General features: G+C 34.8%; 1 protein-coding gene across 1 annotated transcript in view; it reads left to right on the top strand.

Annotated features, from left to right (window-relative positions):
• The window catches only part of LOC113227068 (O-acyltransferase like protein-like), a 27,918-nt gene extending 14,710 nt beyond the window's left edge, over window positions 1–13,208 (top strand). Inside the window, exons 12-15 of the mRNA XM_026459942.1 lie at window positions 5,696–5,804; window positions 6,118–6,186; window positions 10,168–10,236; window positions 11,204–13,208. Coding sequence (XP_026315727.1) covers window positions 5,696–5,804; window positions 6,118–6,186; window positions 10,168–10,236; window positions 11,204–11,370 — 414 coding nt within the window. The 3' untranslated portion in view covers window positions 11,371–13,208. The remainder of the gene's footprint in view (window positions 1–5,695; window positions 5,805–6,117; window positions 6,187–10,167; window positions 10,237–11,203) is intronic.
• Window positions 13,209–25,395: the final 12,187 nt, after the last annotated feature.

Below are 25,395 nucleotides of genomic sequence, written 5' to 3'. Positions count from 1 at the left end.
CTTTTATTTTCACCCTTATTAGGGAAAGGTAGGGAACCCAGGTTACAATGTTTGTCTTTACATAGATAGAGAAAGGGATGTTCAGGAGGTTCGAATTTTATAAGACAAGTTAGTAAGGGCCGCTCAAGGCGAACTTGCGTCGACGAAATTGAGAACGTCCTCAGGAAAGGCATATGAAAGTGTGTATGAAAGTATTTTAAGCGTGTTGATGAGGCGACAAATACTTGCCAGGTTCGTAATATGTATTCATCTTTGGACCCTGCCTATTCTGATGGTCAAAGAGCATGAATTAGATGTATATACGCAATCCTCAAATGAATATGAGACGGATTTACTCAGGTTTTCTTGGGAATATTTATTCTATTCGTATGATTGAATATTCTGAAACTTAAAATGAATGTTATATAAACTAAAATATTTTGGTTCTCCAAAATTATATAAAAAAGGTGATAAAACGCTGTGTTCAAATTATCTTGAAAACGAAAGAAAAAACTAAAGTTTTATAAATCTTGCCACGGCTATACTTCAAAGTAAATAAAAACAGATTTCTTTTAAACTATTTTAAATAAAAGAGAAAGAAAGAAAGTTTTAAAAGGCACAAAAGTTTGCCTGGGAAAGTATTCCTGGCATCAATTAATTACCTTCCTTCGAACTACGCCTGAATACTCTACAAAGAAAAACATTCGCCCCTAAGAAAGAAGAGTTCGTTCCGAAAAGAAGTGCCGCTATATCATTTCTTGCCGCCAATTACCCAAGGAGCACACTTTATAAGCCTTAAAACTGTTATATCTATAAACAGTCTTAATATGGTATAGATTTAGATAATAGTTCTCTATGAATGGTTTTAGAAAAAAGAAATTGTTCTTATAGACTTATATCACTCAATCTTATAGTCCTTATTTTGAATTCATCTGTAGAACAACTGATTATTTTTAGTAAAATTGTTCTATACACATCCAGTAAAGCCTATTAATACTCTAAAAACTAGTGTTCTTAAGCTTATTCTAGATATATTTCATTTATAGACATTTTTTAGTGTTTGTACTTATTAACAAACACGTTATAGCGTCTTCAGTAGATTTTATTAAAAAATACTACTATTAGGGTTTTTACTCTATTGGACGTTGTAAGAGTTCATGCAAAATGGATAAAGTAAAGAATATTAAAAGATCTGGTGGAGGTGGTAATCCTTGGATATTAAGTCATTCATTCGATACAATCAGCGTTGCCAATACCAATTGTTCCAAATCCCCAAAAATCACTATATATTGATAATAGTAACGTATACACTCAACATAGCCCCGCACTAGGGAAACCCTGTGTCACAGGTGGTACGTAGACACCCACAAATTACATCCAAACTCAGGAGAGAAATAAATGTAGGCCATACAAATATTTCTCCCGACCCGGGAATTGTACCTGGGACCTCTGCATGACAGTCAGTAGTAACCGTTTGGCCACAGAGGCAGTTATATTAATTATAATATTAATTAGATTCAACATTAATCTGTAATCAGTCTGAACAAAAAATCATTTTTCTTTGCCTTACAAAATTAAGTAAATTGATTATTTGTTGTGCATTTGGTGACACTATGTTAACGTTAGAAATAATCAATGAGTTTCGACCTATATTTAATATTTAAAGTTGACGAGTGGTAAGTTGTGGTGTGGAAGTACTAACTGCTCGGCTTTGTTTATCAATAGCTGATTTCGTTTTGCTTCATACCGGGGACTGTCCTAAGTGGGAGAAAGAATCGCGAACTCAACATGCTCCGACTGGTAATTTTACAATTCAGAACCAAGTGCTCTAATAATAATTCTATTTAAGCTGCTTGTTAATAATACGAGGGATGTGCGATGTTGAATAACACGTCGATATAGTCCATCACAGTGTTTCTAACAGTAACGATCAAACTAGCGATACATCAGCAATTGATAGATGAAACAAAATGATAAAATGTTAGAATCCCCACATTTTCCTCACATAGCGCCAATCCCCACAAAATCCCCAATCTAATTGAAACTCCCCACAATTTGGGAAATTGGCAACACTGGATACAATAGTCGTAATTCGTGCTCGGGCCTGTCATGGCCCTAGTAATAGTCGTATTTGTTTTGTTGACAAATAAATAAACATTGTGAAGTAATTCCGTGTTGTGAAATGATAAAAACAATTGAAATGAGCGCGTTAACTACTGTACTTTAATGTTGTGTATGCGTATTGTGCTGTCTATCAATAGAATACAGTGAAATCATTGTGTGAAATGTGGTTGGCGTGAAAAAATAACCTCAATTTTGTAATGAAAATTTTATTTCTTCCATCATAACTTAGGTATGTCATTAAAATATTCCTTATATTTAAATGATAGGAAATTTATCCACCTTTCTAGTCATATTATAACACATTCCATATAATTATACACAATAACATGTTTTTTGTGACAAATTGGATTTTTTCCAATTGTTTTTATGACCTAGTGTTTTGAAAAGTTTTTTATTGCATAAAACGCTCACTTTTTCGTATAATCTTATAAAGGTTTAATACTGTCAAAAGAAAAAATCGCTTAGTAACATCACGTTTTGTAGACAATCATAAAAATCTCATAGGAGGAATATTCTTCGACAAGTTCAACTACACTAAAGCAAGTAAAAATATTCTTTTCGTATTCTAAAGTTTTTCTATAAACAAAACCAAAGACAAAATGCTCCAACTGTGTTTTGAAAAAAGCTTTAAATTCTTATCGCTATTTTTATTTTTAAAGAATGACTATGAAGTAGCCGAGAAAAATTTCTTTTCTTTTTAAAAAGTAAATCTAAGTTGAAATTAGCTTGAAGAAGCCTAGAACTTCTTGGAAATGGTTCGTATGTGAGTTTCCTTGTTTTATTTAGCCTTTCTATAAATATTTAAAACCGAAAATCTATAACTGTATTTTTATTAAGTTTATATTTTATACATAAATATTTAAAATTTAGCGAGCGCATTACTTTTATGACAGGTTTTACATCACTTTTCACAATGTATTTAAAGTCGCACGTCAATTTGCGCTTTCTAACCGATTAAACATTGTGCGAAAAAGTCAGAAATATTATATCTAATTTCGCCATGTTGCAATTTTGATAGTTTATATTTTGTAAGCCATTAAACTTGAAATCTATTAGTATTAAGAGAATTGCGTCCTATGTTTGTAACGCTTTAGTATTTTGGTTTTAAAATAGCATTACTAAGAAAACTATATCCATACTATATCCATACTATATCCATATGCCATATCTAGATGCGGGATGGATAAGTCATAATTCTTACATCCATGTTTTTGTTTGTTGCGTGTGAATGCCGGCCGCATCGTGCAACTACCTTCATCGGAACTAATTGCAGATAAATTCAACTCAAAACGTATGATTTTAATTTTTGTCTACCTACATTATTTTTCTTAATACGCAGTGAATGGTGATGGTTGTATAGATTTTAGTGCGCTTTACTATTAAGTTTTGAAGTAAGATCTTAAATTTTCTCTGTAAGTGAATTTATATTCTTAAGAGAAATAAATATTCTTTAACCATACTATCATAGACCATAAATTATCTAAAAACTATCTACAAGACTAAATAAAAACTGTCTACATTCTGTGTCAACAATGGTCTTGTAGCATTCTAGGAGGGTTACTTCAGAAAAAAGATAAGAATCACTCATAACACTACCTACATATAGTTTCCCAAAGCACTCTTGTGATCTACTAATAAAGTTGTGCTCACTTTTATTTTAAATTATCTAGAAACCTTCTTCGAGATATCTTGAGGGAATATGACTATGGAATAGGGAATATGATTTGGGCAGTACTGTAAGCAGTGAGATTTTGAACATTAAGGGTGCTGGTGACATGGATCATGTTTAGTTTAAGACTTGGTAAGGTGACGAGGCAGTGGCAGTATCCCTCAGACCATTGCGATTAAAGCTCTGTGTGTCACGGCAGCAGTTATGGTCAAAAGTGTCGCTTAACACCAGACGTACGACTTGTTCGTCGCATTATCGATATCATTAAAAAAAGGGGCGGTTTGTATGGTAGAATCATAGGTGATTCTGGTATCTTTAGTACTCTAACATATAGCCTCATTTGGGATTCAGTTCATCAGAGTAACCCCAAATTCTGGTTTATAATAAAGACATATTTTCATATTTTTTTCGAAAATTTTTTGTTACACTCCTGTAACACTCTCACCAGAGAGTATATCAAAATTGATTTGAGAGAATAATTTTCTCTGAACCTTGTAACTTGAAACCCGGCATGGAAACTCTTGAGCGAATAATCTAGCCTATATTAAGTTTGTTTTTCGACCTTACCCCTAAAAGATAAATAGACAATGTTGATTTTGCAAGCGTAAATAGCCTGGGACTAAATATACTTTCAACTTAGTAATAATATTTTGAAGCATATAATGGAACAGCTTTTAAAGATTGAATTATTAAGCACTAAAGTTTTAAAAATAAGTACACATTTGATCTCCGTCTCCACCTGATGGAAAGTGTCAATGAACTTGACTATGGCGCTTGCACACCTATGTGATGTCTATTCACTCTTACCTTAAAAAGGCCCAAGTTATAGCGTTCAGGAAACAAATCTGCAGAAAAGGAATTCCAGTACATCGCCACGTAACGCTTCGTACGAATTTTGGGTATATCTACAACATAGGGATAGAATTCTGGCTTACATCTAGTCCCCCGTTGATAGAAAGGGGGTGGCGGAATGATATCATGTAATTCCGTCACACACTGTAAGTTATATATCCTGTAGAATACTGATGAGCAGACAACTTTACGGCGGTGTTCAAAACTTTGCAGCTTCGAACTAGCTTAGCTTCTCCTAAATCCAAGTCCTAATAAATGTCTTGACATGTTTCTTCATTCAGTAAAACGATATGTTAAAATTAACATCGGGCAATCATATTTCCTAAGAATAAAAACTTAAATATTCATGAAAACAAATTTAAAAAAAATTTGTTTTTAAAAATTCCTAAAACACAAAAAATGTAGTGCTAAAATTTGTCAGCCAAAAGATCATAATATTTTAAGTTCATTGTCCTGAAACTTGGTATATGGATAATTTTAATTACGCATTTTTTGGTTTTTCGAAACTATCCTTTAACGGAGGTGCAGTCTCTCTAACTCAATGAGCGCATTTTTTTAATTGACGGGACGAACAAGTCGTGGGCCTAGTAGTAAGCGACACATCTGTTCATAACAGTTGCAGTGCCACTAAGAGCCTTAAGCGCAAAGATGATAGGGGCACTGTCACTGCGCTTGTCACCCTGAGATATAAGATGACAAGTCCCATGTGCTTGTAATTTCACCAGCATGAGCACCCCTGCCCTTCCTGGCAGAAATAGGTAAGGTGGCAGTACTTACCTGGACGAACTCTTTCACAAGAAGCTCTATTGCTACTAAATAATAGTACGAGTATATTCTTACACCGATTGGCAAACTGCTGTAATATACTTGTTATTACAATATAGGTTATAAATAAATAAATTAAGAATATTTCTAAAAGTTTCAATTATTAATAAAAAAAGAGGCACTCCTAGCACAATCAGTATAAGTATTATTAACTTAAAATGAATTTCGAATCCAGACTTGTGAACTAGGCCTAAGTTAAAGTAATTTTTTTTATTGTACTTTTGCTAACTTAATATTTTGTTTTAGATTTACAGGTTCTTTAGTGACCTGTTTGTGGTATTCTTGGTATCCTTCATCATGGCAGTATTTGTGGATTCACCGTTTCGAAATTTGATGAAACTTACTTTGGGCCGCGGTATGTATTATAACTAAGTGAGGTTTTGTTATTTCAATAACAAACATTTTTTATTTTGCATTAAACAGCTGATTTATTTAATCACCCTGTATTGAAAATATTTCTATACTTAGTACACGGCTCGCGTATATTCAAGAGTACATCAAACTACAGACTTTGATCCGTTGTTATCGCAAAGGGAATAAAGTTGAATTTAAATCTTAAGTGTCAAACTTGACGTACGGTTGACCCTGTACTAAGTAAATGGTAATAATTTTCTCAAAATAGGAATAAAATGAAATGTCAGTGAGTATAAATGTATTTTTTTTTGTAGGACCAAGAAAACCGAAAGTATTGAAACAGGACAACGCAATGCCTAAACAAAAATTAGCCAGACTAAATGGTAATAATAATTTTTATTAATTTAATTGATTTCTCTCAGAAAAACCGAAAATCCAAAGATCTGCAACAAGCACATTGAAAGATTCGTAGGGTCACCTGGTTCGTTCCGTAGGTCAGTGGGCTGAGAGTCGGGAAATAATTACAACAAACTAGTGGAGTAAATTCACAAAAAATAATTGAATATCATTATCAATAAACTTTAATATACTACTAATCCTGCTAACAACTAACTACCCTACCAAAATATAAGGAACAGCTGTTTCTTTTTTAGTTCATTTGATAGTGGTCACCATACTTTAGTTGTAACTATCTATGAGTACATTCATTACCTAAAATATAATGTAATAAATAAACGTCACACTGTATTGAAACTAATACTATACACGACTTTACTACCATCCACCAGTACACCAATACACCTCTACACACTAAGTTACATACAGTGGCAAAGATTTGCTACAAAGAAAAATGATTATAATAAGACTTATATTTCGGAATGGTAAAGCACGGCGCAAACGTTTATATTCTATTTTCTTACAAATAGCGGTTGCGGCAACCGGCGACAATGTCCGATTGTACCAACCGGCGACTGCGTCCGGTTGCCGCAACCGGCAAAATTGTCGGTTTCATATCAATTGTATGAAAATAGAACATTCGCTTTAAGTCGTCGATTGCTTGTATCTGCCTACCGACCCTATCTACCTATTGTCCCTATCTCCAACCCGAGAGATAGGGTTTTCCGAAGAGACTACGGGTTCGCATGCAAGAAGGGTACAGCGGGCGTCTGGGATAAGCCCTCCGCCAGTAATACGCCTTTGCGTCTCTGGTGGACCTGGACTTGGGTATGGACTCGTTGGGGTTTGTGGTTAGCTGCAGAGACGGACATGTTTGTCTGCCCCGGTTTGGTGTGGCCGGAGCGTCTGTATCGTGAGCAGCTAGCGCGTCTTAGTAGCGGTCTAGTTGAGGGCCTGAAGCGAGGAGACGTGCGCGGGACACGTGAGTTGCCCTTTAAATTGGAAGCTATGTCCGGACATTGTCGCAGGACACTGCGACTGGCATCTCCAGCACTGGCCCGGAGAGCTAGTAGAGGATAAGCTAGATATACTCCAGTCCCGCCAGCCGCTTAGGTTATTGGGAACTGGAGAGACGTCGTTTTTCGACGTCAGGAAGTAAGCGTGCCTTACAGCTCCGCCACCAATGACGAAATTTGGTAGTGGACTTAGAGTCGACGGCTTAGCGGTGGTAACCGCTAGTTGTGCAATACGCAACGGGAAGTGAGCGTGCGTACACCTCCGGTACCTATCTGAAAAATAGGGAGGGTACTGTACGTGCATCCGGCGCGGCTCACCCGAGGTACTAGGCTCTCGAAGAACCGGATGTAGTCAAGTGACAGAGGTCTGTGACAATGCTGTACACTGGCTGATCTGGGGTCAGAACCTGAACTTGTAAGGTAGCTGTGCGCGCACATGTCATAATGCCCTTCCCGCATAACCAAGAGGTTAATAGGAAAGGGGCACTATAAACAAAATTTATGTAGAATGATATGGGACTGCTTGTATCTACCATGGGGTAATTTTCCGAAAAAATTCAAATAGAGGAAATTTTCCCGAAAAATTGGAAAAATATATTTTGGAAGGCTCATATTATGTTCTTCGTTTAGAAATATCTTTTATAGTTTTATTTTGAATTATAAAATAAACTAATAGCATAGATAAAAGCTGCATAAAGAAAATCGAGATTTAAAATGATTTCACAAAGCGAAAAAACCTAGAATCACACCATCATCACTTGTTGTTGGCTCCATCGTTTTCGTTCAGTAGCTTCAATTTTTGATTGATGTCAACGTCAAATGTGGAAAATGAAAGGAAAAATATTGTGGATACAGTTGTATTTCTATGTATAATGTTACATGCTAAATTGCAATGGGGTCCACATATAAGTAAGTTATCAAAAAGACTCAGCTCTGCAGTGTACGAGATTAAATAAATACGGAAACTTTCCGACGTCGAAACCTCTTGATTGGTTTTCTTCAGCTACTTTCACAGTCTAATGACATACGGCATTTTGCTTTGGGGTAATGCTGCCGATATCAATAGAATCTTTATCCTGCGGAAATGTGAGGTTACAGCAATTTACAACGAGAGTACATTTATGATAATTAAATTAATGTTAAGAGGAGTAGTAATTTTTTTATGAAAAATAGTGACAGACGTAACAATACGAGGAATAAAAATAAGCTAGCTGTTCATGATAGTCTTCACAAAGTCACAAATTCATTTAAGGGTCAATGTTTACGCTTCTATAACGATTCCGGTTGATATACAAAATTTGCCATTCACGAGGTTTACAACAACAGTGAAACAAAATCGTTATACCAAAGGTTATTATATAATTTCTGCGTACTTGGATGACAAAAATCCGTGGTAGTAACCCGTTTAGCTCATGAAGCTAGTCTCGATCTCTGATGTTTGAAAACAAAAACAAATATTGTAAATGTTGAATGTGTACAAATGTTATTTATAAAGAGCAAGCCCTAGAGTTTCTTGCTCATACTTCTCAAGGGAATCTGCCTTACGAATGAGCGGTAGAGTTTAACCAATGTGACGATTTGAATTGTAATAATGCTCTGTATGAAATAAAGATCAAAATATTGATTTGATTTGATTGGAAAAATATTCGAAAAGATCATTTCAAAATGGTAATTTTTCCATGACCCAATGCTACTTATATCCAACACAAGGCTCCAACTTGACGTAATCAACCCGTGGTCATATAGCATACAAGCTTTCCGAAATGTAGGGAAAATAATAAGTCATAATGTGGTGTGATAATAAAATTGTAATATGATTAACGTAGGCAATGCGATATTGTTTAATCCGTATATATATTTGTATATATATTATGTATATAAATAATATAAATAAACCAAACCACATTAAGGGAGAAATTTGTACTAAATAAATTAAAATATACCAGCCAGTTGAATATTCTAATCAAAAAAGGAATGTAAAATACAAACTGACTTAGCACAATTCGATGGGATTAAAAAAATACCGGCTCTCAAAAGCACCTATTTCATCAGGAAGATGGATTAAAAATATTGCCGACAGACCGACGTCCAATGTTGTCACGAGATTATTTTAATCAATCTAGAGCTCGGTCGGTCCTTATAATCGATACTCGATGACTTCGGTGGCGTTTTATACTGTGGGCGTTGATTGAGGGGATCCCAGCCTCGATTCCCAGCGGGATCAGTTTGGAAAATGAACTTTTCTGACCATAGTTCTGGTCGGTTTGTTCTGTGTAGTATAAATTCTGTTACTCAGAACTCATATAACATGGAGTTTTCTGCTTTGAGATGACATAATTAGTTTGATTGTCTAGCATAATAGGTATTTAATGTTTGGGTAACTTTCAGGTTAGTCGTCTATTTGATTAAATTCTATAATACAAAAAACTATCGATGTGTAAACTGGCCACCATTATTCTTTTCTCTTTACTTTCTAATCCTGTGGGAGTTGCTGTCAGTTATATACCTCGCTTAGTTTCCTTATTATTATTGGAATTGGAGTAATGGTAGAAAGAAATACAAAGAATCAAGACTGGGTACTTGTTATTTAAGTATTCGAGTATATTATAATGAAATATTTCAGGATACTACACTCATATACTAAATAATATTTCAGGATATTACACTCAAATCTCAAATAATAGTTCAGGATATGACACTCAAATATTAAACAATATTTCGGGATAATACACTCAAATATTAAATGATACTTCATGATAATATTCCAAAATATTCAAATAATAAAAATTGCCGACGAAATTAGGTAACGGAAACTAACCTGGAAGTTACCCATACATTAATAACAATGTCAACCAATTAACTATTTAGCGGTGTATTAAATTTTAAACTGAACTAGTTTGGTTTGGGCCACTGTTTGTAAATATTTATTAACATTTATGTATACCCTTTTAGGATCGAGAACACCTCAAGAATTGAAACAAGGCCATCCATTACCTCAGCAAAACTTGGCGAGATTAAATGGTAATAAATGTATTTATATATTTACCTGATAGAAAGACAAACAACTTCGAACTGAATTAAATCATGATAACAACAACTGGGAGTTAATTACAGATCCTCACAAATAGAAACATATTAAGGAATCTTAGTGCATAATATAACTAACGTATTACGTTAAAGACAACTGCAATTGTAAGCGATGTGATGGCCCTAAAAGCCAAAAAAGTGCCCACTCCGTCTTGTCCTTGCCGAAATTACACGCGTATTGAAAATATCTAGATAAATATATGAATTATACTAAAGATTGTACTAAACCTTCAAAACTACCTGAGCAAATTTATTTTGTGCAGCTGGTTTCTTTTTATGATATCAAATGACGGGAAGAACAAGTCGTGGTAAGCGATACACCTGTCCATAGCAAGTGCAGTACCATTCAGATCTTTAAATGGCAAAGATCTAAAGTGCACCGCCACTGTGCCCGTCACCCTGAGACATAAGTTGACAAGTACCAAGTGCCTGTTATTTTATTAGCACCTTTAGTCTTCGAACTGAAACGCAGTAATGATCGTATTACTGCTTGACGGCACAAAATAGGTAAGTGGCAGTACTTTCTGGACGAACTCTACTGCCACTAAAAAAAGATCCAAGTTGATTTTTAATTCTTGTAACTTTCGTACACTTTAGTTGTAAAAGTTTTCAACTCTTTTTGCTTTATCACAAAATCGACAAAAATAAATGCGTTTTCTTTCATTTTTAAATATTCTAATTTTTTTGCGCTAAATGTACTGGCGTATGCACAAACATCATCATCCTAATTTAGGAGCCAGGCTCTTGTCGGTGTAGCCTCCTCCACTCCGAACGGCTCATAGCCAACTCCTTGAATTTATAGCTGCTAACTTTCATCTTCATCAATTCACTATACGCTATTCTTGGTTCACATTTTCCCTTCTAAACACAAATATTTATTTTCATTTATATTCTCTTGCAGGACAAAGAACGCCTCAAGAATTGAAAAAAGATAACGTAGGAACTAAACAAAACTCAACGAGATTGAATGGTAGTAAAAACGCGAAGAATGATAATAATGAAAACACTTTTTGGGGTGTGGGTGTCGTGAATAACAGGTTTCTAAAGAACAATGAAGATTATTATTAGCTGTCCAACGTGAAAACATTGTCGACCAGGAGGCTTTATGCCGCAGAACGCGGCCATCCATGAAATTTTGTATTTTTAAGTAGAAGGGTAGAATATTTCATCGTTTTTCTTTTTTCATTAAGCGCATAATAGTGTGTTACATCCTATAATTAATGTCATATTCATCTCCTAAACATATGTATGCGTTTACTGAAGTGAATATAATATACTAAAAATTGTAATCAATTTGTGTCGTTAGTCGTTATCAACTTCATGCAGTCGAGGTCTCGGATAACGTCTTCATGTATTAACTGCAAACAGTCGAAACCGACTTCATGCAACCGAGATCGACAGCATAGGTACAGTTAATGCGTCAAGTTGTTATCAACTTCTTGCAGTCGAGGTCTCGGCTAGTCTTCAAAATAAATATATTTTTTTATGTTAACAATTACTTAACTCCATCGTCAAAAAAATTGCAATGACAGTTGAATAATAGCTCGGTGGGTAGCCACTGACAAGACACTACTCCTAGTTTTTAGCAGAATACCAAATGCACAAAATCCTGCCTTTGGCACTCGTCAATCGCAGGATTTTGTACGTCATCACAGATCATAACATACGTCTATAATAACATAACTCTACCGACACACAACTGAGATGATACAAAATTAGCAGATTTGGGATTTAGGAGAAGTCACGAAAAACTATTGGTTGCTAAAATGCTTTGTTCCAGCTTGGGTAGATAATAAAAATAAAATAAAATATCTTATTTTCAGACAACGACTTTTTCCATGGATTGTTTTGTTAGTAAACAAAAACCTTAATAGTTATGTTGATCTAAAATTAGTACATTACCGTCAGCTCGGTCACCGAGACGCGCGTGTAGAGTGCCTACCGAGTACAGCACTATCCAGCTTTCCCGTGACAACTTGTAGTTTGTTTGTTTTAACTGCCTCCGTGGCCGAACAGTTACCATGCCGGACTGCCACGCAGAGGTCCCAGGTTCGATACCCGGGCCGGGAGAAATATTTGTATGACCTACATTTATTTCTCTCGTGAGTTTGGGTGTAATTTGTGGTTGTCTACGTGTGTGTCCATGGCACCCGCGACACAGGGTTTCCCTAGTGCGGGGCTATGTTGAGTGTGTGCGTTTGTGTGCGTTGCGATCAGTGCAAAAAAGTGGTCTGTGTGCTCCTCAGAAATCATACCTGACGCACTGCAGTGTCGAGGAAGCCCCATCATCAACCGGTGCTGTACGATTTTTGAGTATAATTGGTCCATAGACTGCTGGTGTAGTTTGGATGGATAATTAGATACGTTCTTATGTTTCAGTACAGCTTGCACAGTAAAATCCTTTTATGTTCATACATTCTTAAATAAGAAATTTAATCACACTAAACTCCAATTCAATTAAACTGCTTTTACAAGTCTCTCGAATTCACACTCCATGAACTCTTCGGTTAATGAAGTCTACCAAGTCACTTCCGCTTAGTTGGCTCGGATAAGGAAAGCGATTTGCCCATCGATTTCGTCGTCGAAATGTTCAATTGAATTCGCTTTATTAATTCCAATCTGCTTAACAGCTTCACATTTATCAATTCTGTAATTATTGTCATCGTAAATGTATGCGTGTTGTTGTAGTACCTACCTAGTAAGGTTTTTTATACGATGTGGTTTATTTCTGACAGCGCCAAATAAACATTGGAGTGATTACTCCACCGGTAAGAGATTAGCTTTTATCGCAAATCACAAGTCATCTCTATTTAGTGCCCTGATTTTGAATTTTTAATAGATTTATATTAAGTTTTTCTCTGACTTCTTGAACTTCCTCTTTTTTTAACCGACATCAAAAAAGGAGGAGATTCTCAATTCGCTTGTATTTTTTTGTGTATGTTACACAATTACTCTTTTTTTTTAATTTGTAAACCGATTTAGATAATTTTTTGTTGGAAAGAGGATACCGAAATAATGGTCCTATTTAAATTTGAAGAAAATATTACACTTCTAAGGGTGGCTAACTAGGGGATAAATCCGGTTTTGCGCACTTTCTGGTAATCGATTTCAATAAAACTTGGCAAATAGATGTAATTGCACGAACTTTTGAGATCGGTTTTTTCAAGTATCTAGATGAGTTTGAAATAGGTTGTTATTCTAGAAAGTCATCGAAACGTGAATTTAATACCTACAGGGCTTTAGTTGAAAGTCAAAATAATAATTTATCTCTGTAGTTCTTAAAGAGAAATATCTCTATAGGAAAATTGTGTGCAAAGTTAGATACTTATTTTAGACTTTTATTTTACCGTGTTTTCAGGATTTTATATGATCGAGTGAAGTACATCCTATCGTGTAACAAATTAGCACATTCTTTAGACAACATCCTTAGATGTATCGTATATTTTTGTAAGACTGTTATTTAATAGTAAATACCTACACCATTTGATCTAGCAAAACAGGTTTTCCTCTTCTCCGATGACTCGCCTTAACCTTTATTTGGGGGCAGCTCCCGATTCCGGTAAAAAATGACAAAAAAGGCTTATATTCTTTAAAAAAATAAATGTAAGCGATCGCTCCTGTCTTTGCAGAAATCGTTATTGGTTCGTGGTTAAATCACCTAGCAACAATAGCAAGTAACATTTAGATTTTTTTAATTACGTACAATTTTTATATATAGTGCAACACAGACAGCCATTGTGTAATTACTTGGTGTTTAGAAAACACTCCGCTTGCCGGTCTGATGCAGCAAACGAATAGCATTAGGTGAAAACTGAAAATCAGCAATGCTGAGACTTTGACCTTTTTGTCGACATCACTATTTTTGTCTTTAATTGATCATTTCTTGTTTTTATTTTAATTTTATTTATAATAAGTAAGATTGCACTAGATACATTTAATTTAATGGAATTAGCAGTAAATATAATATAACATTAATATAAAATTATAATAAATTAGTTTTATTTATTCTTTTATTTCGTCATAATCGTTAACGTAAGAAAAAGGAAGTTCACACGTTTTTGACATTTTTTATAATATCAAGTGATATGGTGAACAAGTCGTGCGCCTGAAGGTAAGCAACACGCCTATCCATAACAGTGGTAGTGCCACTCAGAGCTTTAACTCATAATGTGAGCATTACTGCACGATGGCAAAATTAGGTATAGAAGCAGTGCTTCCCTGGGCGAAAGCTTTTATAAGAAGTTCTACTGTTTAAAACACGTGACATGCAAGTACAAAAACGTTTTATTGGTACAGTTCATTTGTGTGGTAGTGAAAAGTAGGACTTCCAACGTAAAAGGCAAATATTGTCCCAACTACTGCGTCTAACAAAAGAACACTCATAGCCCCGGACTAGGGAAACCCTATGCGGGTGCCATGGGTACACACATGGACAACCATAAATTACACCCAACTCATGTGAGAAATAAATGTAGGCCATACTAATATTTCTCCCGGCCCTGGAATCGAACCCGGGACCTCTGGTCGACCCGTATGGTAACCGTTCGGCGAGGGAGGCAGTTCTTGGAGGCACGGAGGCGGCACGGCCAAGTGGTACAAAGCTAAACATACACATTTTCTCGAAAGGATTCAAAGCACCTTCCTATACTTCTTTCCTGTACCTTTTATTACTTTATTACTCATAGTCAATAGACTTCCCTAATTCAAGATCAGTCCACCTTAATTGCTGTACTATTATTGTTTTGATTAAGCCTAAAATAGGTTTTGATTGGAGAGGCGGCGTTTCCTGGCAGGTTCAGGGCCTGAAGTTCAAGAACCGCCAAACGATATGTTAGTTAGTTATTATTATTTAACTATCACGCAATTCTAGCAATAGAGCTCTTTGTGGAAAACGTCGCCCAAGGAATTACTTACCTTACCTTCACCTGTTTTTGCCGCCTTGTAATAATGTGACCATTACTGTGTTCCGGTTTTGAAGGATAAGGGTACTGGTGAAATTATGGGCACATGGGCCTTGTCAGCTTATGTCTCAGGGTAACGGGAGCAGTGGCAGTGCCCCTGAGATCTTTGCGATTAAAGTTCTGAGTGGCATTACAACTGTTATGGTGTGTCGTTTATCACCAGGCGCACGACTTGTTCGTCCCGTCTCTTGGTATCATGAAAAAAAAAAATGCAAAATAGATCCCGAAGAATGTTTTTTTTGTCAAGTGTCTTCGCTGCAACTTTTATTCTATCAGTTTTACTTTTTATTTTTAAGTAACGTTCAATTTCGTGAACACTCTCTTCTTAGTCCATGTAAGTGTTATTGTACCCTTTTGTTATATTTTGTAGGATAATTTCCGTAGTACTCCTTTTCGCTAGAGTAATTTTGCCTTTGTTGTGGTTTCATCAGCCCGCCTTGCCTTGGAAAATATTTTGTATATTGCCTTTATGTCTACAGTAAAACGTTCTTCTTCACGATGTTAGTTACGGCAAATTATCTTCGTAGGGGAGAGCGGGGCTGAACGTTCCGATTTTCAAATAACTTGCAGTTTTATACTGAAAATAAAGGATTTAATTTTCAACATGTAGAAATGTTGAACAAATGTTTATCGCTTTTTGTAATAGTATAGTCACTACTAATATCTCAATAGTCTTTTTCATTTTTTTTGAATGTGTATTACGCGGTAACTCCGGTATTTGTAAACCGATTTTGATGATTCTTTTTTTGTTGGGAAGAGGATACCTCTATAATGGTCCCATTTAATTTTGGAAAAAATCATCCACCCCTAAGGGTGGCTGTTCACGCATGAAGATTCATTTTTATAAATAGCGCCTAAATTTTATCATAAGGAGCATTGACTTACAAAATAAGGAGCCATTATTTTAATGGTTGATTTTGCTATTCTTCAATTCAAGGCGTTGTTCCTCTCTCAATATACTTTGAGTAGTCTATTAGCGTTGTAGTTTTCAATAAAACTTGGCAAATAGATGTCATTCCACGTACTTTTGAGGTCGGGTTTTTTAGTACTCTGTACTGAGATTATTACACGTATTATTGTGGATGTAACGATATTTTTATTTGTATGGAAGTTTATGAATGTAGTAATTAAACCCTGAAAAAAGTTTAAAGTACGTTTTAATATTAATTAAAAATATGTCCAAGAGAAGAATTATTAGTGATACAAAGATCGAACAAAAAGAAATCCAGTTTAAACAACCTTCAAATGGCTTTGGTTGATTCCGCATATATAGTAAAATATATAGTAAAATAGAGGATCTACACTAATTGCTACATGGTGTGAAAACACGATTCCTAAACATTTTCACGATAGAAAAAAAAACTACAAACTTACCTCGCAATTTTACAAGAAAACCGCTGTATTCAATAGGTACGTTATATGTACCAATGTTTTTTTTTAATATTATTTCAATTGAAGTAAATAGAACACATTATATATACAATACACATTTTTCAAATGGCTTTGACTTCGTTAGTAAAAAACAAATTCTGAAACAAAGGCAGTGTCCCCGCCGCTCGACCCAAGCAAAATGAACCGTATTAGTACGGGACAAAATTTAAATTCGAACTAAGGTAGTATCGACTCTTAACCGCTCACGCGATGCGCTCCTCCTGCCGCAAAATGGCGGCTATTTGATTTCGCAAATTAGAAAAGGATTCAGTTTAAATACAAGTTTTTATAAATAAAAATTATTATTCTGCATTGCTAAATAAATACCCTCCGTACTACCAACAAAAACATCTCAAATAAAATGCAGTAATACACCGCAAATCCTGCACTTAAAAAGCACTAATGAAATTTTTGGTGTACTTGGATAAATATGATAATATTCCGTTTGAGTGGTTCTAACGTTTACTATGAAATTACTCCTTAAAGTATAGTTTATAAACATTTATATTTAGGGTAAACTTAAAAAACGCTACTTATGGTATGTTTTTAATAAATAAACACCGAAATAACCAGCCCAAACAATAACACACACGATTGTCGTGACGTATTTTTGAAGTTTATTTTTTTAAATGACAGACCCACGCATTAAAAACTTTATGGTTTGCTAGAGTAGTTACCGAAATAGCAATTAATATTAGTTCTTTTACCTGTTACAAATTCGATATCCGATAAATCGGTATAAAATCATCACCGGCACCTCTAGGTGTGGTATGCGTCTACGGCTGCATGTATCGCGTGAGCGGTTAATGGCAAAAAAGCCGTTAAAAACCAAAAACAAAGCTTTGCAACAAGCACAGAAAAATTCGCAAAAGAGCGGCTAATTCGTTCCGTAGCTCAGTTGGGAGAGCAATAGCCCCGGTAAGGCGAAATAGTCGCTGGTTCGTGTCCAGCCAGATCGGATTTTTCTTTGAGTTTGTTCGATTTGTATATCAATAATAATAAAAAATATGATATAAGTGACGGGACGAATAATTCGTGCGTCTGGCGGTAAGCGTCACGCCTGTTCATAACGGTTGCAGTGCCGTGCACTGGCACTCCGCCCGTCACCCTTGAGACATAATTTGAAAAGTGCCATGTGCTTGTAATTTCAATCATGATATTCGATATAATAAATAGGTACTACAAATGTTAGAAATAACAGTCGATTAAAGTAACACTTCATTATGACAGACATAATAATGTGCATTCTCTTCTTCTCAAACGACTCTAGTACCTATGTTTAGGCACGCTCTAGTGATAATTGGATTGGTCCTAAAGCCCTTATTCAGCAAATGTAAGTTGCTTGGGAAATTATCGAAGCGGCTCAGCTGTGTAGTGTATTCGAGCAAACTATTCCGGAGACGTTCAAATGTAGACTTGCTTTAATTTAGCTATTTCCACTGTCTAATGACGTACAGCGTTTCGCTTTGGGGAAATAATGTTAAACAGAATATAAGGAAAATAGACACTGCTCTTGACAGTCGTCTTGATCTTACGTAATATGTCTGTTGACTTTCGAAGTTTGCTATTTATGATAATTAAAGAAACCTTGTTAACGCATTTGTCGCCGGTAGAATTATCAAAAATTTTTTTCGTGCGACTTAAACGGATTAATGTTACGTTTAGGCCTTGCCGCCAGTTAAAAAGAAAAACAAAAATTAAAATTTAAAACTGTTTATTACAAATATTAATAACAAGTTACAGTACATTCAAGGTAGAATCTTAAAATTAAAGATTATTTATCCTTTTCTTGTGAGTTGCGTTAATATGTAAGGTACAACAATTAAATCAATGACCAGTTTGTGTATGCCTCCTCTGATATTGATCTTTCATATAAAATCTTTTTAATTTGTTTTGACTTGTATAGGATTTTTATCTGTTATTTCATTTATAAGATTTTTTTGGTAAGCTATTTAGTATCACAGGAAGTTCATACATCCAAACTCTTTTACCATAATTATTGTTATATTTAGGTATATCATACATAGGTAGATGTGATAGTGTACGTAATGAATTCGGTCTAATTTTAACCTTTAACGACTTTATTTTTCCACAATTTTCGATTATGATTGCTAATTTAACTTTATCAAAGACATTCATTACGTTACAGTACTGAAATAGTTGGTCATAATTATCTTTAAATTTATATCTAATTCTAGGAGGTACAAAGCAATCTTATTTGAAGTTACAATGCTGGACAGTCGATCGATCGATGTTTGCCTTAAAACTAATATACATCTGTTTAGATTGACATTTCACAGTAATTTTGCTTAGTTTGTGACATTTTAAATTATATTTCCAATTAAAGTTTTTTTTTCCGAACCCTTTTTTTACTTCTAAGTGCAATCAATAATCCTAAAATCCAATTTCATTCTTTTCGGGGGCATCTGAATTACGAATGAATGTGTTTTGTTTGTCATGCATTGTTTCTATATCATTATTTACAAAAAAATATGATGATATTAGGTAGGTACCGTAGATTTATTTTGCCACCAGGCGGTAAGCAACACGCATGTCCATAACAGTTGCAGTGCCACTCAGAACTTTAAACCGCAAAGATCTGAGGGGGCACAGCCACTGCGCCCGTTACCCTGAGACATAAGTTCTAAAGTGTCATGTGTCTATAATTTCACCAGTACCCTTTACCCCTTCAAAAACCGAAACGCATTAATGCTTACATTACTGCTTGGTGGCAGTAGGTACTGCTTCTCAAGGAGCATTACTTCTACTAAACGAGGTGAATTTTAATTTGGGCTTTCTTCGTTATGCGGAGATTTGTAATTAGCACTTTCACTTGTTGCTTAAAATATATTAATTGTCAAAAAAGAGTGCTGTAAATCTTCCAAAAATAAATGAATAAATTGACAATTTCACTGCCCAGTCCTCAAACGTAGACAGCATCTTTAGTTCCTTATGTACTGCATGGTTTTTTCTATGGTTTTCATGGTTGTTTCCTTTGCTTTCTGTAATGCAATATTTCTACATGTAATTCGGCAATAAGTATCTCTGATAACCCACGAAGTGCAATGAAATAAGTTAATTGAAGCTCTTTTGTCGTTAATAAAGTTGTAAAAGCTGTGATTTAAACTGTACGGAACTTGATTTCGTGAATAGCAGAATCGTCGCTTTGAATGATTGGTTTAAGTTGTAAGGATATTTTATTCACCGTTTTTCCAGATTTTATTTCATATGGGATTTTATTGAACGGAGAACCATAAAAAATAAAAATTCATTTCATTCATTCATTTATTTATTTGCAAGCTAATTCGATTGTTGTTGAGATGTTTCACCGTTAGCGATGGTATTATTATTAACATTTACAAATGTATTTAAGGACGGTAGCACATCATGCTAAACATTGTCATAGTTATAGTCATTTATTGATAACAAAAAAGTTACAAGTCAGAAAAATTTTACAATAACAAATAATTAAATTAATGTACAAAAAATAATTAATACGATAATTAAGTCTTAATATTATTCCTTATATAATAATAAAAATACAACGCTACACAAAAACAATAATAGCAATATAAAAATTCAAATAAAAATTATTATCAATTACATTACAATTACGTCAAATTACTAACAATATTACATTAAACATTACAACAACATTATACATTGACGAATCTTGTTCCGTTGCTCTGGAGAGGATATTCGAATAAACGTGTATAGCATGTGATGTTGACTGTACATGCCGCACTTTGTGAGACTATAAGTTCTAAATTTAAATTAATCCAAAAATGTTAGATCATCTATTTTCCAGATTTCTTTTATAATAGGCAAGTGGCGGGACAGACAATTCGTACACCTGATGGTAAGCGACACGCCTGTACATAACAGTTGCAGTGCCATTCAATACTTTAAATTACAAAGATCTGATGGGCACTGCCACTGCGCCCGTCACCCTGAGTCATAAGTTGACAAGTCCCTTATTGTGCCTGTAAATTTACCAGCACCCTTACCATTCAAAACCTGTACGCAATAATTATCAGATTACTGCTTGGCGGCAGAAATAGGTAAGGTGGCAATACTTTCCTCGACGAACTCTTTCACAATAAGCTGTGAAATCGGTGAAGTTATAAAAATGTCATCAAAAAAAATATGATTTTCATGGTTCACACCTCAGACTGTTTGGCAATTTTAACAATTACAATATTTTTCCCAAATCACGCTATTGATTAAACTAATCTAGAAGTCAAGTCTGTAATGAATTTTGTTCAATAGAAGTTGCAAATCACTAGGAGGTAAGTGATTTGAAACCAATATAATAACTGCCGGCTATAAAACAACGTCATCCCTAATGATTGTTTGATTTGAAAGGAGAGATTGCAAACATTCGAGTATGAGTAGTTGTTTAAGTTATTTGAAATTTATTTATGGCACAAAAACAGATATCAGACAACACAAATACCTAGTATAGAACAAAACACAAAAAAAACGTACAACTTTTTTATAAAAAAAAATCGACATCAAAAGTGTGAGGAATTACATCTGTTTGCCAAATTTTATTGAAATCAGTTACCGGAAATTAATTTACTATTACTAATTACCTTTTTATTTTTTTTTATATTATTTTATATCTAAATCTTTACAGCCATTTTACAGCTGTCAATGTGAAGAACATTTGGACATAGTTATGCAAACTAGAACCAAATCACAACATGTCACTTTCGAGGTAATTAAATCTTTGTAAAAACAGTGTGAAGAAATAAATAGGTAAGTTATTTGAGACAAACAACGTGAATTAGGTATAGCATTGAGAATTATATAGGGAAACTATTATATTATACAGAAATAAATAGAAAACATTATGTATCTTTTTATTTAGTTAACGACAACCATGCTCTAGTTTTCGTAATGAAAACGCTAAAGATCTACAGTACTTCAGTACATGTGATATGGATCCATGTAGCATATTTAAAAAAATACATTATATGAAGTTAAGCAGCATGGTTCTTTTTAGCTATTAAAAAGTTACTTATTTAGGTTAGTACCCTGAAGGACTTTTATTTTCTCCGTTTTAGCTTGGTATATTGCCAGGATCTTTTGTGAGCGGGTAAAGGACACGTCTGGTGTTCTACCTAAATACATAACTCAATTTCACTCGAGGTGTGGGTTGGTTCTTGTTTGCATAACTATGTCCATTTTTTCACAACGCTTTGATGATGACTCATTGGTTGCCTAGCAACGTTTTGTTATTAAACGTTCATGTCGAATTCGGCTAGACTGTAAATATAAAACTTTAACACCTGAATCGCAGTGACAAGTAGCGCGGAAATGAATAAAATCACAGGCAAATATGTTCCTTAGATCGCTGAAATAAGATAAATCAAAATATCGCTGTCAGTTTGTCTTTTGTACTACAAACAATACCAAAATTTTCCTTTCTCTGAAATTAGTTTCCCGTTTCTGTTTAAACTGCAACTCGAACCGCGAGTTCAAATGAGCAGCGGTGAGACAATGAGACCTTCTTGGTAAAGGTTGTCATATAACTGGCGAACTTTGTGAAGGGTTATATCGAACGAGGATTATATCGTTTCTTATTACTTAGAATTTGCAAGGCGTATCAAGTTATGAGTGCCCACAAATCCTTTTAACCTTTGAAGCTTTTCACAAATGGGTACGTGTAAGAGAAACTGTATTATTTTGGCATAGTTTCACGTCTTTGTACCTTGTTGCCTTTGATTTTTGTGATTTAAACGTTGTGACACGTGTGTCGCTTATCACTAGGCGCACAACTTATTCGTCCCGTCACTTGGTATAAAAAAAATATTAAGCCGTTGACCTCAACGTACATATTATGTTAAAACTACGAATGTATATTGATTGATATCAACTTCGTAAATATTCCTGTACACAAAGAAGGTAACTAATAATAAAAGAATTACGTAACATGATTACGTTTCTGTTGAGCAAATTAAACTTCTTAGAAAAGGCTCGGTTTCATAGCAAATGTATGTTTTGTTACATGTCTCTGTACGCAATGTTATTCGTCAATATGCAACTACGAATTTGTAATCCATTTTCTATATCTTTATTATTTTCACATGTATTTTTCTAGAACAAGCTTTCAATCGCCGCCGCACTCGTCTATAGTTTTTATACTGTATAATGTCCTATGGGATTCTTGTGTGGGGCAAAGCGGCAGATTCACAAACCATATTTGTATTGCGAATGGCGAAAACGAGCAAATCTTTCTGTGTACCGTTTAGGTTCTCGGGTTTGTTTCAGAGAAAAATTTAAGGACATTGGTGTCATGGAATCACAATAGGTACATTTACTCAAATATTTAGTATGCCTGTAAAATTTTTATTAATTTTATTAAGTAAGAAGATATCTATAATATTAATCTTAGAACGAAGTCCAAACCCATGGTACCACGATTTCGTTTATCTAAGGTTAACGATTATGGGAAACTGTATAGGTACGTTTTTACTTTTTTGTCCTAAGTTTAAAACTTGCATTAAAATATTTTAATTGAAAATTCGTATTACAAAATTGAAAGATGTATGTAAAGACGATTCCACAAAAATATCATTTAAAGTTTATTTGAAAAGATCAGTATCTAGAGTTTCTTGCTCATTCTTCTCAGGTAAGTCGGTGCCGACTGTACGAGTGAACGAGTAGTAGCTTAACAATGACACTTTCACGTGTAAATTCTTACCTACGGAATGAAAGAATAATTGACTTGGAATATTTTAAAGATTTGGTATTTATTAGACTAAAGGCGGTGGTAGTCTATTGGGAAAACGTTTACTTTTCAATAGAAGACGTTGACGTTTCTTTGTGGCGGCACGTGTACTTATGACTTTAATTCTGAGTTACATACATTTACAAATTTCTCGCAAACGGTGAAGATAAACACCATGATGAATATCTACTGGTTATCGAAAAAGGTTCACAACCCTTGTAGAACATGAAGTCGCCAACCCGCGTCGAGCCAGTGTGTTTAAGTAGCCAACGGCATTTTTCTACGATTTTCGAAGTTTTGTACGAGATAATTGACACGAGTAGCCCCCGTAGCATGCCGCCTCGATAAAGCTATTATAACCACATTTAGCTTACAAATCCGAGTGATAAATCGGCATTTTAAAATTTTATTACAATAGCAAACATGGCGAGCATTGTGACGTCACATTTTTATGTCATCGCGAACGCCGGCGACCAATGACTACAAAAGATTAACACAGTGCCAAACAAGGTCACAGATGATTTTAAAACATTTGAAGTAATTTTATCAATGTAAAAATTAGGGGTAAAGCGCGACAAACGAAATGAAAAGACATTTTTTGTTTCATCGCTTTCGGGACCATGATTAAACGACAAAGATAGCTATATACGCCATTTCATATCTAATTTAGCTTTTATAAGCTAATTTAGCTTTGTCATTTTTTGTTTCATCGTTTTCGCGGCGATGATTAAATGACAAAGATATATTAATTATTACGCAATTTCATATCGTTGTCCCTGTTCTTCAAAATGTTTAACAATAGCTCGTTACCAATTAATAAGCAAACTTAGATATATCAACTGAATTAAATATTGTCATGGGGAGATTTATCATACATATTCTGCCATGCTATGGCCACATAACGTACCAAGCGAAAATGGCGGACATAGTCCAAGAATGTGGAATTCCACGTACTGTTGGCACATGTGTCATGCACAGTTAGCACTTACTACTAATTTATTGTTCTGTGGATAACACCATACAAATGTAGCAGCGCGGCTTGTACGGGTGTACGCCCGCCGTACACTATGTACAGACACACACTTTCGCATCATTTCGCGTTGCACTGCGTTACATCGCAAGTCGTCACGTTAATTGTAGAAATGAAGCAGCCGCTCGGTTTGTAAAAAAATTCATCAAATAGTACACGTGTTTATTATTGTGTTCGTAGTAGTTAGATCAAGAGCGTCTCAAATTCAAAATTGTTCAGCATTTAATTTCTATTTCATAATCAATATAAATACCAATCTGCGATTCTCTAGGGCTAGCACGATAGACCGCGACTTGCGCGAGAGCGACATACGGCGCGAAATCTCTGTACGAGAATGGCAGTATCTCGTGTCGTATGTCGCTCTCGCGAAATCGCGTCCTGTCGTGCTAGCCCTACTGGTATCATATCATTCATCATATCAATACGTAAGTGAGTACCTGCTGTATAATTCACGTTATTTCAATATGGCAGGAGAATACTGTATTAACACCTTAAATTTTTCAAATTATGCTTGCAACCAGCAGGTACAACTGAAATAATAATGTAACAACCCAAAACTCCGGGTGAAGTGTAAACATTTATGCTACGAACAGGCGAGTGTTGCCCCACTTACTCTTATTATATTATGGTTTTTTTAGACCTACTGCAACACTTTTACAAAACTGATGGAGCTTGGCAATGATGCTAATTTTAACAACAATTCAACGTATCTTAAGAGTCTTGAACAATGAAATTGATAAGGCTTCAATATTAAAGCGAGACGATCTAGATTTGTCCCCGTGATACTTACGGGAAATTGGCAATCTGTTTAAATAGCCTCGAGTTATATAATGGATCCTTAAAGGTTATGAGGGAATATGGGCCTTAGTTACAAGAAAAGTGGCTTATGAATATCAGCAAAATAGATTGAGACACAAGCCTGCGCAGAAGAACCC

This window comes from Hyposmocoma kahamanoa, unplaced genomic scaffold, assembly GCF_003589595.1.
Source record: "Hyposmocoma kahamanoa isolate Upper Pololo Valley unplaced genomic scaffold, ASM358959v1 202, whole genome shotgun sequence".
Classification (NCBI taxonomy): domain Eukaryota; kingdom Metazoa; phylum Arthropoda; class Insecta; order Lepidoptera; family Cosmopterigidae; genus Hyposmocoma; species Hyposmocoma kahamanoa.
This window is presented reverse-complemented; position numbering and strand designations above follow the sequence as displayed.